The 16,294-nt window shown below is 37.4% G+C and overlaps 2 protein-coding genes across 5 annotated transcripts in view; one reads left to right on the forward strand and one right to left on the reverse strand.

Annotated features, from left to right (window-relative positions):
• DNAJC24 (DnaJ heat shock protein family (Hsp40) member C24) overlaps positions 1-7,946 on the reverse strand; it is a 54,136-nt gene extending 46,190 nt beyond the window's left edge. Inside the window, exons 1-2 of the mRNA XM_059406606.1 lie at positions 7,848-7,946; positions 6,921-7,064 (exon numbers count right to left, since the gene is read on the reverse strand). Of these exons, the coding sequence (XP_059262589.1) occupies positions 6,921-7,031 (111 nt within the window). The 5' untranslated portion in view covers positions 7,032-7,064; positions 7,848-7,946. The remainder of the gene's footprint in view (positions 1-6,920; positions 7,065-7,847) is intronic.
• DCDC1 (doublecortin domain containing 1) overlaps positions 7,933-16,294 on the forward strand; it is a 440,084-nt gene continuing 431,722 nt past the window's right edge. For 2 of the 4 annotated variants that reach the window (XM_059406535.1, XM_059406544.1), the window contains exons 1-2: positions 7,933-8,058; positions 13,827-13,892. The gene's annotated coding sequence lies outside the window, so the exon portion shown is untranslated. The remainder of the gene's footprint in view (positions 8,059-13,826; positions 13,893-16,294) is intronic. The other 2 variants (XM_059406519.1, XM_059406527.1) reach the window with 2 other exon arrangements.

A 16,294-nucleotide genomic window follows, 5' to 3' on the forward strand; every position in this document is an offset into this window, starting at 1 on the left:
GCCTATCACCTTAGTCAGAATGGGCACCCAAAAGGCACCCCAAAGGCAGGGCGCATACTCCTTGGTAGCTAGGAGACAGTATGCACCCCCATTGATTGAATGTCTCCACCTGACCTGACCCACCCTTGAATTTGGGCTTTGTTACCTGGGACTGGTTTCCCCGACTTGCTTTTAAGTAAGTTCCCCTGGGGTGGGGGGGCAGGGTCAAATTAAGTTTTACTGCATAAAAAACAAAATGGCAGTTCAACCGGGGTGGAGCCGCTTTGGCTAAATGGGCCCTTACAACAGGGTTGCTCTGTTTTTAATTTTTGGAGGGTTAACCCTAACGCTAACCGCTAACCCGTACTGTTTTCCACAGTGGATGCTCCAGTTTACATTCCCACCAACAGTGCAAAAGGGTTCCTTTTTCTCCACATCCTTGCCAACATCTGTTGTTTCTTGTGCTGCTGATTTTTTACATTCTCACATGTGTGCGGTGATACCTCACTGCAGTTTTGATTTGCATTTCCCCGATGTGTGATAGGGAGTTTGTTGGCCGGCTGCACATTTTCTTACAAAAAACATCTGTTCATGTCTTCTGCCCATTTCTTAATTGGATTATCCAGTTTTGGGATATTGAGTTGTATCAGCTCTTTATGTACTCTGGATACTAGCCCTTTATCAGATATATCATTTGCAAATATCTTCTCCCAGCAATATGTTGCCTTTTAGTTTTGCTGATTATTTCCTTCACTGTGCAGAAGCCTTTTATTCTGATATAGTCCCAACATTTTATTTTTGTTTTTATTTCCTTTGTCGCAAGAGAAATACCTTAGAAAAATGTTGCTATGGCTGATGTCAGAACAATTACTTCCTGTACTCTCTTCACCAACCTTTATAGTTTCGGGTCTCACATTTAGGTCTTAATCCACTTTGAGTTTATTTTTGTGTACAGTGAAATAAAGAGGACCAGTTTCATTATTTTGCACATGGCTATCCAGCTTTCCTAACACTTTTGGAGAGACGGTCTTTTCCCTCATTGTATAGTCATTCCTCCTTTGCTGAAGATTAATTGGCCATGTAATTATGGGTTTATTTCCAGGTTTTCTGTTCTTTTCCATTGATCTATGTATCTCTTTTTATGCCAGTACAATGTACTGTTTTAATTACTACTGCTTTGTAATATAACTTGAAATCTGGAATTGTGATACCTCCACCAGTTCTGCTTTTCTTTTTAAAGTTTGCTTTGGCTATTCGAGGTCCTTTGTGGTTCCATATAAATTTGAGTAATGTTTGTTCTAGTTCTGAGAAAAATGCTGTTAGTATTTTTATAGGGATTGCATTAAATGTGTACAATGCTTTGAGTAGTATGAACATTTTAACAATATTTGTTCTTACACCCCATAAGCATGGAATGTCCTTCCATTTCTTTGTATCATCTTCAATTTCTTTCCTCATAAAAGCCCTCTGCAAAGTAGGCCTAGAAAGAGCATACTAAACATACTAAACATAATAGAGGCCTTATTGAAAAAACCCACAGCCAACATCATATTTAATGTGAAAAACTGAGAGCTTCTTTGCTATGGTCAGGAACAAAACAAGAATGGTGCACTCTCACCACTTTTATTCAACATAGTACTGGAAGCCCTAGCCACAACAATTAGACAACATAAAGAGACAAAAGGCATCAAAATTGGTAAAGAAAAAGTAAAGTAAAAGTCTCACTATTTGCAGATGACATGGTACTACAGATAGAAAACCCTAAAGACTCCACCAAAAAACTACTAGATAGAAAGCCCTAGAGACCCCCACCAAAAAACTCCTAGAATTGAAAAACGAATTCAGTAAAGTTGCAGGATACAAAATTAATGTACAATCTGTTGCATTCCTATACACTAATAATGAACAGCAGGAAGTGGAATATTTCATTCTTAAAGATGAAGAGATAACTAATGATCCCCAAACACATGGAAAAGAACCTCTACAACAAAAGAGAAAAAAACAGAAACAAAAACTCGAAGAAAAAGAGGAAAACTTTGAAAAAAGAATTTATTAACCTTAGAAAGATACCTCATTCCTAAAACAACAGGCGGCCACACACACACACACACACACACTCACAAAAAGAAATTCAGTAAATAGGCAGAGTTAGAAATTACAAATACAAAATTAAAATCATCAATGGAAGAATTAAAATATAAAGATGACTACATTCATACAGTTCACTCACTGAACAAATATTATTTTGAGTACCTCCTACTTTCCATAAGTAGTTTAGTAGGAGGTAAGTTAGGAAAATATCATGTTCTAGAATACAAGTGAAGAAAATATATCAAAGAAGACTATGTGATAAACTGTGTCAAAGGCTGTTGTTCTATAAGTAGGGTTGACAGTTTAAATTTATCACTTAACAAAGTGGTGTCTGCCTAGAGGAAGAGGTTCCATCCTTGAAATACCCAACAATAGTGTCTTTCCCCCTTTCTAAAGCTTCTTCCACAGCTTACCAAAAGTACTTAGTAGCCCTTACCTCTCTATCCCAAAGCAATTTACCCAGCCATCCATACCAATTTTGCTCAGACCTTCAGCTCTATGTGACTTAGGAGAAAATCAAGTTAGGAGGAGATTTTTTTAACTGAGTTTGGTCTGGAAAGTTCTCTCCTCCACGCTCCTCCACATTCCATTCTCTCCATAGCAAGCCAGTACATCAAAGCTTATCTGGAGACAGTTGGGCCAATCATTCTTCCTTTTAAGTGTCTTTTTTTTCCCCCCTTTTCTCACTTTAACCCGGTTTCTCTGGGACTTCAGTTCCTCTCCTTTCTAGTAGATACTAGATAACACAGTACCGTAGTCCCACACCCATCTGTGCACCAGAATCATCTGCCCAGCTGGTTAAAATTGGAGGCATCAGGGGATAAAAAGGCACAAAGAAACTTTTTAGCATTATGGAAATGTTCCATATTTTAATTGCAGTGATAACTTACACAACTATATACACTACAAAAAAATCTCTTTAGAATAAATTTACAATTTCAACTTCGACTCTTTAGAAAATGAAAAAGGGATCTATTAATTACACCAGGACAATAAGCATAAACCACAACTACTCTGGGAAAAGCAGGATTAGTGGTCATCTCAGTAATAAATAAAAATAAAGAGTAAGTATTGACCACTGGCTTTAGCAACATGGATATTGTGAAATAATAGAAAATATATACACAAATCTCTGCCTCCAATTTCGGGCATTGAATTCTTAGTGGAATCTCCTTTGGAATCTCCTAAGTGATTGAAGTGTCTTTTGTTCTAATAGGATGACTCTTGGTGGCCTCCTGGATGTGGGCTGCTCACCAGAAAGTCTGAGCCATAATCTGAAGCTTGGAACTTTCAGGTCCAACCCCTACTCTCCAGAGAAGGGAAAGGGAGTGGAAATGGAGTTAATAATCAACCATGCCAACCTGATGAAGCCTACATAAAATTCCCAAAACTAGCACAGGGTTCAGAAAGTATCTGAGTATGTGAACACATACATATATATGCCAGGAGGGTAGTGTAACCCAACTCCACTCGGACAGCATCTCCTGTACTATGTACCTCTTCATCTGATTGTTCGTCTGTATACTTTATCATATCCTTTATTGTACAATAAACATAATTATTTCCCTGAGTTCTGTGAGCCATTCTAGCAAAGTATCAAACTCAAGGAAGAGGTCTGGAAACCCTACTTAGAAGGGGTTCAGTCAGAAGTTCTGTCAGTCAGAAGTACATGTGACAACCTGGGACTTGTGACTGGCATCTTGAGTGAGGAAGCCCTCAACTTTGTGGGATCTGATACTATCTCCAGGTAATGTCAGAACTGAAAAGAATAATGGGGGCGCCTGGGTGGCTCAGCTGGTTAAGTGACTGACTTGATTTTTTGGCTCAGGTCATGATCTTATGATCATGGGATCAAGCCCCACAATAGGACAGGCTCCACACTCAGCACGGAGTCTGCTAGAGATTCTCCCTCTCCTCCTGGCTCCTCTTTGCCCTGCATGTTCTATCTCTCAAATAAAAAAAATAAAAATAAACTATAGCTCTATATGCTATACAATAATCAGAAAGTAATCAAATAATTAAATAATTGATTAATTTTGTTATATAATGATAAATAAATAAATAAATAAATAAAAATAAACTATAGCACTACATGCTATGCAATAATTAGAAAATAAAATTTAAAAAAATAACCATTTACAATAGAACCAAAAACACCAAAAAACTAGAAATAAATACAATGTGTAGTACTACACTGGAAGTTTCAAAATATTTCTGAAAGAAATTAAAGATAATTCATGTAATGGAGAGACAATATATTCACAGATTAGAAGACACAGTATTGTTAAATGTCCATTCTGCCAAATGGTCAATACATTCATAATTAAAATTCAAACAGGATTTCTTTAAATGGAAATTTAGGAGCGGATTCTAAATTTCTATGGACATGCAAACAAACCAAAATAACCAGAATAAACTTGAGAAGAGTATAAAATTAGAGAACTTAACATCACATTGACTTTGAGAGAAACTATAAAGCTACAGTAATCAAGACAGAGATATTAGTAAAAAGATAGACAAATATACCAAACAAAACAGAATCTAGAAAGAGATTCCCCACTGCTAAGACATTGACAAAACAACACAAAGAAGAAAATCTTTGCAGTAAGTGAACAGCTGGATATCCATTTTGGACAGGGGGCTGGGAGGGGACCTCCCCCCTCACACCATATACAATAGGGTCACAGGTTAAGGGATGCCTGGGAGGCTCAGTCGATTAAGTGTCTGCCTTCAGCTCAGGTCATGATCTCAGGGTCCTGGGATCAAGTCCCACATCAGGCTCGCTGCTCAGCAGGGAGCCTGCTTCTCCCTCTGCCCCTCTCCCTGCTAATGCTTGCTCTCTCTTTCTCACTCTTTGTCTCTCAAATAAATAAACTTACCAAAAAAGTCAGAGGTCTAAAGGTAAAAGCAAACTATAAGCTAATAGAGAAAAACATTTTCATGACCTTCTTAAAAATACAGAAAGCACTAATCAAAAAACAAACATGTGATAAATAGTATTTCACCAAAACAAAAATCTTCTGCTTATGCACTACAGTGGTGCAAAAACACCACTAAGAAAATGAGTTGGCAAGCCACAGATTAGGAGAAAATATATACAAGGTATACCATACACAAGATCAAGAATGTACTTAATTTTTTAAAAGACACTTCAGAAAAGATAATTATACAAATGACTAATAACATTTAAAAGTGCTTAAGATCATTAATCAGAGAAATACAAAATACAACCACTTGAGAGATCACTATAAATACAGAATTGTGCAGTGATTCTCAATTGGATGGAGAGTTGGCAATTTTGACCCCCAGCAGACATTTTTAGTTGTTACAGGCATCTAGAATGTTTAGCAACCTTCAATATTGCTAAACATCGTATAAGACATGGGACAGCCCCACAAAACAAAGAATTATCCTGTCCAAAATGTCATCAATGGTGGCAAAATTGAGAAACCTCCAATAGATGAAAGAGACAAATAGCATCAAATGTTGATGAAGATCTAGAGCAAATGGAACTCTCTTATACATTACAGAAGGGTATGCAAAATGATTGATTCATTAGGTGTTTGGCAGATGCTACCATATTAGGTGTAAACGGCTTCTCCTTGCCAAACTAAAGGTCGACATGGCCTAAATGGCCTGAATGATCTAGACCCAGTCTACTTCTCCAGCCTTATCTCTCAGTTTAAATGAGGCACAAGGATGATTCAGTATTAGGAAAAATTTTCAATCAAGTCTACTTGACGTTACTCAGAGAAATCCTAAAAATTCTGAGACAAAAGAAATCTTAAAGATTTCTAAAGAAGGCTTTATTAACACATTCCTGATAGTAAAACATCTACATCTCTCATAACAAACACTAACAGTTTTGGCAAAATCTCAGATCTATTTGACAAAAACTATAGAAACAACTAATGCTATTCAAGTAATAGTCCTCTACCCCTTTTGTAAACTGGGTTAATTGGAAACCATTATAGAATTACTGATATTAACTTAAGACACATTGCAATACAGGTTGAAAAAAAATTAAAGTAACAGTTCAGAAAGATACTATATAAATACCACAACTCATTTCATCAAAGAGAGGAATCAGAAGAAAAACAGTGTATTAATGGCCTAAACTGGCACCATTCAATAAAAACATAACAAAAAGTACAAATATAAGCCACAAATGCTTTGTTAAAAGAGTAAAAAGCAGATTAAATCCATTTTGATAATATAATTATACCATATGGAAGTGCATATATTATGTACCAAATATGCAAAATAGCCAATAAACCCAAAATATTATCACCTCAACATGTAATCAACCTAAAGTTTAAATTATTTTATATTTTCTTTTTGTACTAAGTCTTCAAATGTTATTTTACATTTATTATCAATTTCATTTTGGACTAGCCACATTTCAAGTATTCAATAGACACATGTAGCTAGCGGTTACTAGATAACTAACACTAATTATTACATGACATACATCTAAGCATTTTACTTGGACTTTTTTATTTCATTCTCTCTGAGGCACACACATGGGAAAGGAACTTGCCCCAAGTTTCCACAATTAGTGGTAGAGTCTGGATTCTAACTCAACCAGCATGACTAATATCTCCTGCTCCAAACCACCATCTTTTCCCAACTCAAATTTAAAAATTAAAAATTAAATTTGTTTTTACAATGTTCCTGAAACTTTCAATTAACCACATTAATACCCTAAGTCCTGCTTTGATACTCCCATTCATTTTATAGAAACCTAAATCTCTGGTCACATTAAAAAAAAAAAAAAAAAAAAAACCACCACCAACAAAAAAACAAAACTGTTTTCTCCCCATGACTTAAATCTGCAAGAAAACACTTACCATTAATATGAGTTTTTGATACTTTTGCTTTAGGTCTGACACACTGGCAGATGGGTCTGCCCCCAGAATGCTGTACCAATCCTTTTTTGGGATCTGCTCAAATGCCATCATCCATTGAACAAGAAGTGGGCCTTCTCAAATCAGCTGAATAAAAATATTGACAATTCATTACAGTTTGCAGGATTGAAGAAATAAGCAAGTACTTTTCTAAATTATTTAACAGTTGAAAAATCAGGATTAAAAGGCAAACTTGATGAAGCATATATTCTCATTTTTTAAGCCCCAAGAATTTCATGTTTAAGTATACAGACAAGTATGGGAAATCTGTTACACGTTTCATGATATACGCTTATACCTTAAATTAATAAATTACAACAGCATTAAGAAATTAGAATTCGAAAATGAACGAAAGCGGTGGATGACCCCTAAGAGTATTTCTGCTAGTCTCGCGGTAAAAGCACATAATAAATGCTAAACGCAATAAAAGGAATTTAATAAATGTTTACAAAACTTAAAAACAGTTAAAAGCAAAACAAAACAGCAAAGAATTAAAATGAATTTGGGAGCATTCCTCTTAACGTTTCCAGCTCACATTTCTTCCAGAGTACCTTAAAAGAATACTATGGGAACAGCTCGGGCAGGTAGACAGCACGAATCCCTCGGTTACTGGCGCTTACAAAGAAAGAGAACCTGAAACTGCTCACAGGAGGCTACTCCAGCCCTCTAGATTACAGAGGAGACCTCGCCAGGAGCCCCCCAAATCAAGCAACATCTTCCCACAGCTGTGAACTTCAAGAGACCAGGGGTGGGGTGGGGGGCTCAAAATTCCGACCTGGGAATCCACTGTATTCATTTCGGCTGTACCGCCCAGCCCCAGGATGCTACCCTCTCATGGCTTTACTCGATATCGAACTTAACCAAACTTACCAAACTTTCAGAGAGTCCTTATCACATACTTCTCGCCTGCAGTCGGCCAAAACCCGGAACCGGCTTCTTCTTCCGCCGGAAGTCATGGACCTGACGCGACGGCGTTCCCAGTCGAGCCCTTGTGGCCGAGGCACCGAACGCAAGGGACGCTCCGCCCTCCTGGACGCGGTCGCTATGGTAACCAGTCTTCGCTTCCAAGGAATATCAAGCAGTAAGTGCCCGAGCTGTGGAAAAAGGTGTCCTTCGCTTCATTCTAACTCTCTCTAGCCCCAGCTCTGAGACTGTGGCGTCTCTTCTCTCCCTCAGCGAGCCCCAACCCTCCCCCATGCGCCCAGGGCTCCCTCAGCTTTCCCCAAAGCTGCCTCGGCTTACCCTACCCTGCTCCCAAACCTTTCGCGGTTGGTGACGGTTCTCTGACGGGAGAGGGGGTGGGGGAGGTGGTGGGGTAGGCGCCCGTGAAGCCAGAGGAGATCTAATTCTAACGCGGTCTCTATACTTCCCTTAGAACGCTCTTACTCGAAAATTCAGAGAAAACCTATACCGATTGAAGGGTTTGGTTCCCCCCCCCCACCACCGTTTTTTAATATTTTATTTCTGGAAAAGATGTTCACCTTAATTATTTCTTGTAGATGATCTTAGCAAGCGATAACTTTTCCGTCTTTTCATACTTACGGTCTTGCTTCCCTTTCACTTCAACCCAGTGAAGCTTTCCTAGCGGGTGTTAATATTCCCATTTGGCTGATGAGGAAACAAACTAAGGATCAAGGCCCAAAAGCTAATTGTGTAGCAGCAGAGCAGGACTCTTAGTAAGTGTGCCTATGACCAGGGACGCCAGGCTATCCATCAAGCTTAGGAAAAGGAACAAATCACTGCCTTGGAGGACTTGCTGGGCCCTGCAAATGGGCACTGGTAGGTTTTTTGTTAGATTTTTCTTTTTTTTTTTTTTTCCTTCTCGCCTCTCCCTTTCCTTCTGTTCCCTTTTATTATCTCTTCTCTGTACTAACGGCCTTCCATTGACCTCTCTTCCTCGCACTGCTTCCAGAGGTGCTACTGCAGTCTTGGATTTTGGCCGCGTGATTCAAATTTCACTTGTAGATGTTCAGAGGGTTCTGTTCTTACTGCTTAAATTTGCTTTCCTTCCTGTTTTCTCTCTCTTCTACGCAATCTCAGTTTGAGAAGGAGTCAAGATAAACCTAAGTACATAAAATAAAATATTTTACTATGGTCAGTTATTTAAGGATGGTATGAAGAATGACTGAATGGCGTAAGAAGATCTAAAGCAAAAAGTTATCAGTTGGGCTCTCCATAGAATTTTGTCATGTTTAAAATTAAGCACAAAGAGCCTTATGCTAAGTCAGAGGATCTGGATTTTAGTCCTGGTTCCAACATACCTTCGTACCTTCTGTGTGGCCCTATGGGGACGTGTTAAATGATAGAATTAAGTGTTGCTCTGAATACCTTCCTATACCGAATGACACCCCCCTGAACTTTTTACCCTCAAATATGCCCCCCTTCCACGACTTAGTCCTTCCTCATAGAGAGTTATGCTCAGATCCTCCAGTTTTGTTTTGTTTTGTTTTTAATTTATTTGACAGACAGAGATCACAAGTAGGGGGGGTGGGGTAGAAGCAGGCTCCCTGCCAAGCAGAGAGCCCGATGCAGGGCTCGATCCTAGGACCCTGGGATCATGACCTGAGCCGAAGGCAGAGGCTTAACCCACTGAGCCACCCAGGCGCCCCAGATCCTCCAGTTTTTACAGCAAGAGCACAGTACTTCGATTTATGATTCCTTAGGGTATTGTGTTTTCTCTTTTGTTCCTTTTTTTTTAAAGGATTTTATTTATTTATTTGACAGACAGAGATCACAAGTAGGCAGAGAGGCAGGCAGAGAGAGAGAGGAGGAAGCAGACTCCCTGCTGAGCAGAGAGCCCGATGTGGGACTTGATACCAGAACCCTGAGATCATGACCTGAGCTGAAGGCAGCAGCTTAACCACTGACCCATCCAGGCACCCTTTTATTCCCTATTTTTAGCCAAATTCTGGAAAGTCTGATCACAATATCTCAATTTTCTCAACTCATTTTTTTCATATTTGTGTGTGTGTGTGCCATGTATATGTATGTATTTATTTAGATGTGGATTGTAAGAGGTACATCTTTTTCTCCCCCAGCAGTTACCAAGTGTTCAGTCATTTCATCTCAACATACTTTAGCTCTTAGCAGTAAAGCATACTTTAGTTTGCAACTTTTTCTCTCATCTCCATAATGTCACTATTCTGCTGAAATGATCAGTAATTCATTGACAACACCTAGTCTCTATTTACATTTGCTTAGTTGTCTCAGAAATGTCTTTTTATGATTGGTTTGCTTGAATCATGATCCAAATATAGGCTACACAGAACATTTTCTTTTTTTAAGATTTCATTTATTTAACAGAGAGAGAGAGAGAGAGAGGTCACAAGTAAGCAGAGAGGCAGGGAGAGAGAGAGGAGGAAGCAGGCTCCCCGCTGAGCAGAGAGCCCAATGTGGGGCTCGATCCCAGGACCCTGAGATCATGACCTGAGCCGAAGGCAAAGGCTAAACCCACTGAGCCCCCTGGGCGCCCCTACACAGCACATTTGATTGTTCTTTCTCTTTAGTATCTTTTAAGCTATAGCAATCCCACTTCATTGTTATGTTGGTTTTGTTTTTTCTTCTCCTGCCATAGGCTTATTAAAAAACCAGATCAGTTGTCTTACAGTCTGATTTTATTCACACTAGAAGAAACTTCTTAAAACACTTTTTACATGAATCTCTGCTCATTTGTCTTCATTTTTCATTTTCTAGAGCATTATTGCCCAAAAGAAATATGGTGTAAGCTACAAATATGAACCACATGAATGATTTTAAATTTCCCAGTAGCCACATTAGGAAAGTAAAAAGAAACAGGTGAAATGAATTTTAATAATATATTTTATTTAACCCAAATATATCAGAGTATGATTATTTCCAAATATAGTCAATATACAAATTATTAATGAGATATCTTACAGTTTTTTCATACTAAATATTTAAAGATTTAGTATATTTTACCTATGTAATTTACCTATTCAGCTCATTCAGTTTGGACTTGACATATCTTAAGTGCTCCATAGCCTCATCTAACTAGTGACTGCTGTATCAAACAGGCCCTGTCTAAGGGATAATGTCTTGAAGTGCCTAGCTGGCTCAATCAGTAAAGCATCTTGCTCTTGATCTCAGGGTCATGAGTCCAAGCCCCACATTAGGTATAAATCTTACTTCAAAAAATAGGTAGATAAATAAAGTAGAGGATAAAATCCTAACTCTTTAACCTGGCATTCACTTACCTCCCAAATTTCTTAGTTTTCCAGCCTCATCGCCTTTTACCTCCGTACAGGAAACCTTTAAACAATGGGATTTTTTTCTTGGTACTTCATCCATAATTTTGATCAGGTGGTTCTCCTGGCTTATACCACTTTTGCTCTTTTCCACTTATCAGTTTTATCCCTCTTTCAGATCCATCTCTTCCATCTAGCCTTTTATGCTGACTTAGTCGTTAGAAATTAGTTCCTCCGCTCAAGATTCATAGCCAGCCCTGTATGTCCTCCTCATCTGTGCCCATCCTATCCCGCAAGATACTATGATACATTTTGGATGTATGTTCTGGTTCCCTAATTCCATAAGTTCTGTGAGGGCAGGGACACTTCTCAGAGAAACTAAGCACCAGCTACTGTGCAATATCTCTGGAGTTCTAATGATGTGTATCTATGATAGATGTATTTCTCACTATCTTATTTTAAGAAGGCAATTTATCCATTTTATATAAAACTAACAGCAGAAATATAAACTATGTTAGCATAATGGTTAAGAGCATGAAGTCTAGGGTGCCTGGGTGGCTCAGTCAGTTAAGCATCTGGCTCTTGATCTCACCTCAGGTCTTGATCGCAAGGCTGTGAGTTTGGGCCCAGTATCAGCACTGGGTGTGGAGCCTACTATTAAAAAAAAGAAGAAGAAAAAAAAAAAAAAAGAGCATGAAGTCTAGAGTCAGACTGCATAAGTTTGAATCCAGACTCTGTCTCTTACTGGTTATGTGAACATTTTAAGTTAACTTATCTCTGTGCCTTGGTTTCTTTCTCTGTAAAAAAAGGAATAGCAATAGTTTCTCCCTCTAGGTTTTTTTGTGAGGATTCAATAAGATAATAATGCCAAAAGTAGTAAATACTCAGGAAAGTTTAGCTTTTACTATTATTATAATTAATAGTGAAAAATTTGTTGCTGAGTTTTGACTAGGAGAACATTAAGAATTCATAGCTTTATTTTAGGAATTTCCAAACAGAGCAAATGAAAGCTACAAACTATTGACTTGGAAAAATGATCCGCAAACCCAAACATTGTTTAACAACATTAAATAAAAGCATTTAATTATAAATTAAAAGCATGGACAAAAACATCTTTTTTTTTTGAAGATTTATTTATTAATTTGACAGACAGAGATCACAAATAGGCAGAAAGGCAGGCAGAGAATGAGGAGAAAACGGGCTGCTTGTGGAGCAGAGAGCCCGATGTGGGGCTCAATCCCAGGACCCTGGGATCATGACCTGAGCCGAAGGCAGAGGCTTTAATCCACTGAGCTACCCAGGTGCCCCTGGACAAAAACATCTTAATTCCCATGTCATGAATGTTTAACATAAACAAGATACACATACATTAAATATTTAATTTCAAGATGATTGACCAAAGTAATCAAGGTGACTGATCAAGTAGAGTTAAACATAGATATTGATACAGATATAAGTATGGTTATTATAGTATAGATATAGCAGGGATTTAAGACCCTTGGTTGTAGTGATGGCAAAAATCAATCTGTACTCAATTTATCACTTTAGTACTTGTCTGCCCATTAACTAATGTGTGCTACACATTAATAAATTCTTAATTTGAGATCTTAGTAAATTGTGCTTCTTATTGATGGATAATATTTGCAATATATACAGTGTAGTTCTGCTATTTTTATACTATTATTATATTTATATTTATATTTACTTGGCTCTTTCTACTGGTTTGATTAACAACTGTTCTTTAATTTTCTCTGAGTTTTTAGGATTTTCACATCAGTGACCTAAGCTGTATCTATCTTTAGGTACCATAAAATATTATGGTTATGTTCTGAAATTAGATGCTTGCTCCTACAGCAACTTAAAATCTACTCAGAGGATAGGAAAACCATCAAGAATTAGCTACTGATGAGATAAAGGCACACGCATATATGCACAGAGTACAGATAGAGCCTTCACTCACTTACTCATTCAATCAACAAACCACTTATTCTGTGTCTATGATGTGTCCTACACTTTGTTACAAGAGACACAAGAGAGTTGGCTGTAGCCCTTGTAAAAGTTTAGAGTTTAAGAAGCAACTGAAGTAACTGTAGGAAGTGCTGTGCCAGAGGAAATGAAGGTGCTGTGACAGTTACTAATTTATAGTTATGTGAATAGAGTAAGACAGATTTCCTCAAAGACTGAAATCCTTGACTCAAATGAGACTAATCCACAGAGCTGCATGGAAGTATTAAGTTTTGAATATTGAAGTATTAAGTTTTAATGGAAGGGAGAAATGAATGGTTAGAATTAGAAAAACATCTTTTTTTCTTTTTTGACGTGTTGTCATAAAGCTTTAGATGGTGTTGAGAATCAGCCCTATTGAACAATCCCACTTCATCTTTTAGAAATAGTTTTTCAGGGGCGCCTGGATGGCTCAGTTGGTTAAGCATCTGCCTTTGGCTCAGCTCATGATTCCAGGGCCCTGGGAAAGAGCCCTGCATCCGGTGGGGAGTCTGTTTTTGCCCCTCCCCACTGCTCCTGCTGTCTTAAATAAATAAGTGAAATCTTAAAAAAAAAAAAAAATAGAGATGTTTTTTCATTTTTGTGTTTTGCCCCTTACTCATTGTCTTCACTTGATCTCTTCTCTCTTTTTTCTTTTCAGTGGTAATCATCAGTGAAAATTCATGAATGTGAGCAAGGCAGTGCACTAAGCAGGAGAGACAAAGAGGTAAATACTTTTGCTGACACCAAGCCTATTGCTGTGTTTTTCTTGTTTTATTGACTTCAATTGTGTCATTGTTCTTTCAACCTCCAATCTTGTTTCAGACCTTTTAGAGGTCTTTATCTTACCTGGAATTTTTGTTCTTTTCTTACTACATTTTTACGTTTGATGTTTTTGTCTTCCCATGAACCTATTAAAAATACCGTCTATAATCCATTTTCTGTTTCTTTTTAGTAATCTTAATAAATACCAAACTTATTTCCTTCATTCACTTCTTTTTTAAAAAACTTTTTAAATTTTATTTCGTTTACTTGTTTGACAGAGAGAGAGAGGCCATGCACAAAGCTTATAGGGGTAGAGGGAGAAGCAGACTCCCCACTAAGCAGGAAGCCCATCATGGGGGTTCGATCCCAGGACCCCAGTACCATGACCTGAGCCTCCCAGAATTTTGAGATCATGTCCTCATCCGAAGCCCAATGCTTAACCTACTGAGCCACCTGGGCACTCTGGCCCCCATTCACTTTTTTTTTTTTTTTTAAAGATTTTATTTATTTATTTGACAGAGATCACAAGTAGGTAGAGAGGCAGGCAGTGAGAGAGGAGGAAGCAGGTTCCCCGCCAAGTAGAGAGCCCGATGAGGGGCTTGATCCCAGGACCCTGAGATCATGACCTGAGCCGAAGGCCGAGGCTCAACCCACTGAGTCACCCAGGCACCCCACCATTCACTTCTTTACCCCTTTTTCTTTCTTCTTATGATCATTCTGGTTTTTCTGTGAGCTTTCCAATTACCTTGAAATTTTAAACCTTGTGATGATCTGTTTCAACCATGTCATAATGTACATTTATATCCTTGCTTTAAAGTATTTTTCCTTCTCCATTTTAGTTTTTTTAAACTGAATTTTTTAAAGGTTATTTTAGTCATGTAATTGACTCACAGAAGAAGGTTAATCTGAATGATCAAGGGGTGTTAATTTGTAGGTTAAAATGTGTTAAACAGTTGATATGAAGTCTGTTTAAGTCAATTAGAGAGTATAATGAAGATGTTTCCAGAGTGTTATGGAACCTTTTGAAGTTATCTTGGAATTAACTCCTAATTCAACCATGGCACCCATCTGAACATGCCATTGCATTTAGGCTTTTAAATTTGTGTATATTCCAATAGATATGAATAGACCTACCTATTTTTTAAAAGCTTGACTTTATTACTAAGATTCTTTTGTTTTTGTTGTAGGAAAGAAATTCATGATTCTGTTCATGAAAATGAAAAACATGGTCACTCTCATCTATTTTTCAAAAATAAAATGCAACTGGACTGTATACCCAACAAAACATTACTAGGTTTTTTGTTCATGTACCTCTTTGTTTGTAAAACTAGATTAGTGATATTATTATAGATTTTTAATTTTATTTAGTTTTTAAAGATTTTATTTATTTATTTTTCAGAGAGAGAGAGTGAAACAGAGTACAGCTGGGGAAGCACCAGGCAGAGGGAGAAGCAGGCTCCCTGCTGAGAAGGGAGCCTGATGCAGGACCTGATCCCAAGACTCTGGGATCACAATCTGAGCTGAAGGCAGATGTTTAACTAACTGAGCAACCCCAATGTTTCTACAGTTTTTGGTTTTTTTTTTTAATACTAGGTATCTCATATAGAAAGGTAGCACAGATAAAGACATAAAATTTGATGTCATTAAAAGAAATGATTTGTTCCCCTCCAAAATTATTTGATGTAATATTATGAAACATTTTAATACTGGTTAATATCTTCAAAATTTCAAATTAGTTTATTTTATGCAGAGTTTCATAATATTATGGTCAATTTTAATAGTTGAATGTAATTTTCGCATGATGATAGCATTAAGATGAATGAAACATTGCAACTTCAACAGTTCAGAATCCATGGAGATGAGGGTAAAAATCAAATTTTGAAATATATGCTTTACTTAGCATTAGGGCTACTATAGTACTATTTTTTTTACTTGTGTCAGTTTACTAGTAATAAACACATTTAGCATTTCAGCTTCTTCTTGCAACCTTTCAGTTGAATTATTTAGAGACTGATGAAAAACAAATCTTATATGCTAAAGGGACTTCTGCAATGATGGATTAGATGCCAAAATAATGAAACCACATGGCTTAAAAAATATACTGAAGATAGATGTTTTTTCTGGTGAATTTCTGGAAAATATCATATTTTTAAAATATTTGAAGCAATTCATAGAAATACTTGTTAATCTACTGTAGAAGCACCATGAGTATAGTCTTTTGTAGTTCATTAGCAATTTCTTTAATGAGTTTTTTTGTGTGATAGATAAAGTAACAGACAAATGACAGATTGTTTGCCTTTAATGATTTCCCTGTTTCAAGCCCATTACAAAGCAATTAGAAATCTGACAGCATTTTCACTCTGC

Source organism: Mustela nigripes, chromosome 1 (genome assembly GCF_022355385.1).
Source record: "Mustela nigripes isolate SB6536 chromosome 1, MUSNIG.SB6536, whole genome shotgun sequence".
Classification (NCBI taxonomy): domain Eukaryota; kingdom Metazoa; phylum Chordata; class Mammalia; order Carnivora; family Mustelidae; genus Mustela; species Mustela nigripes.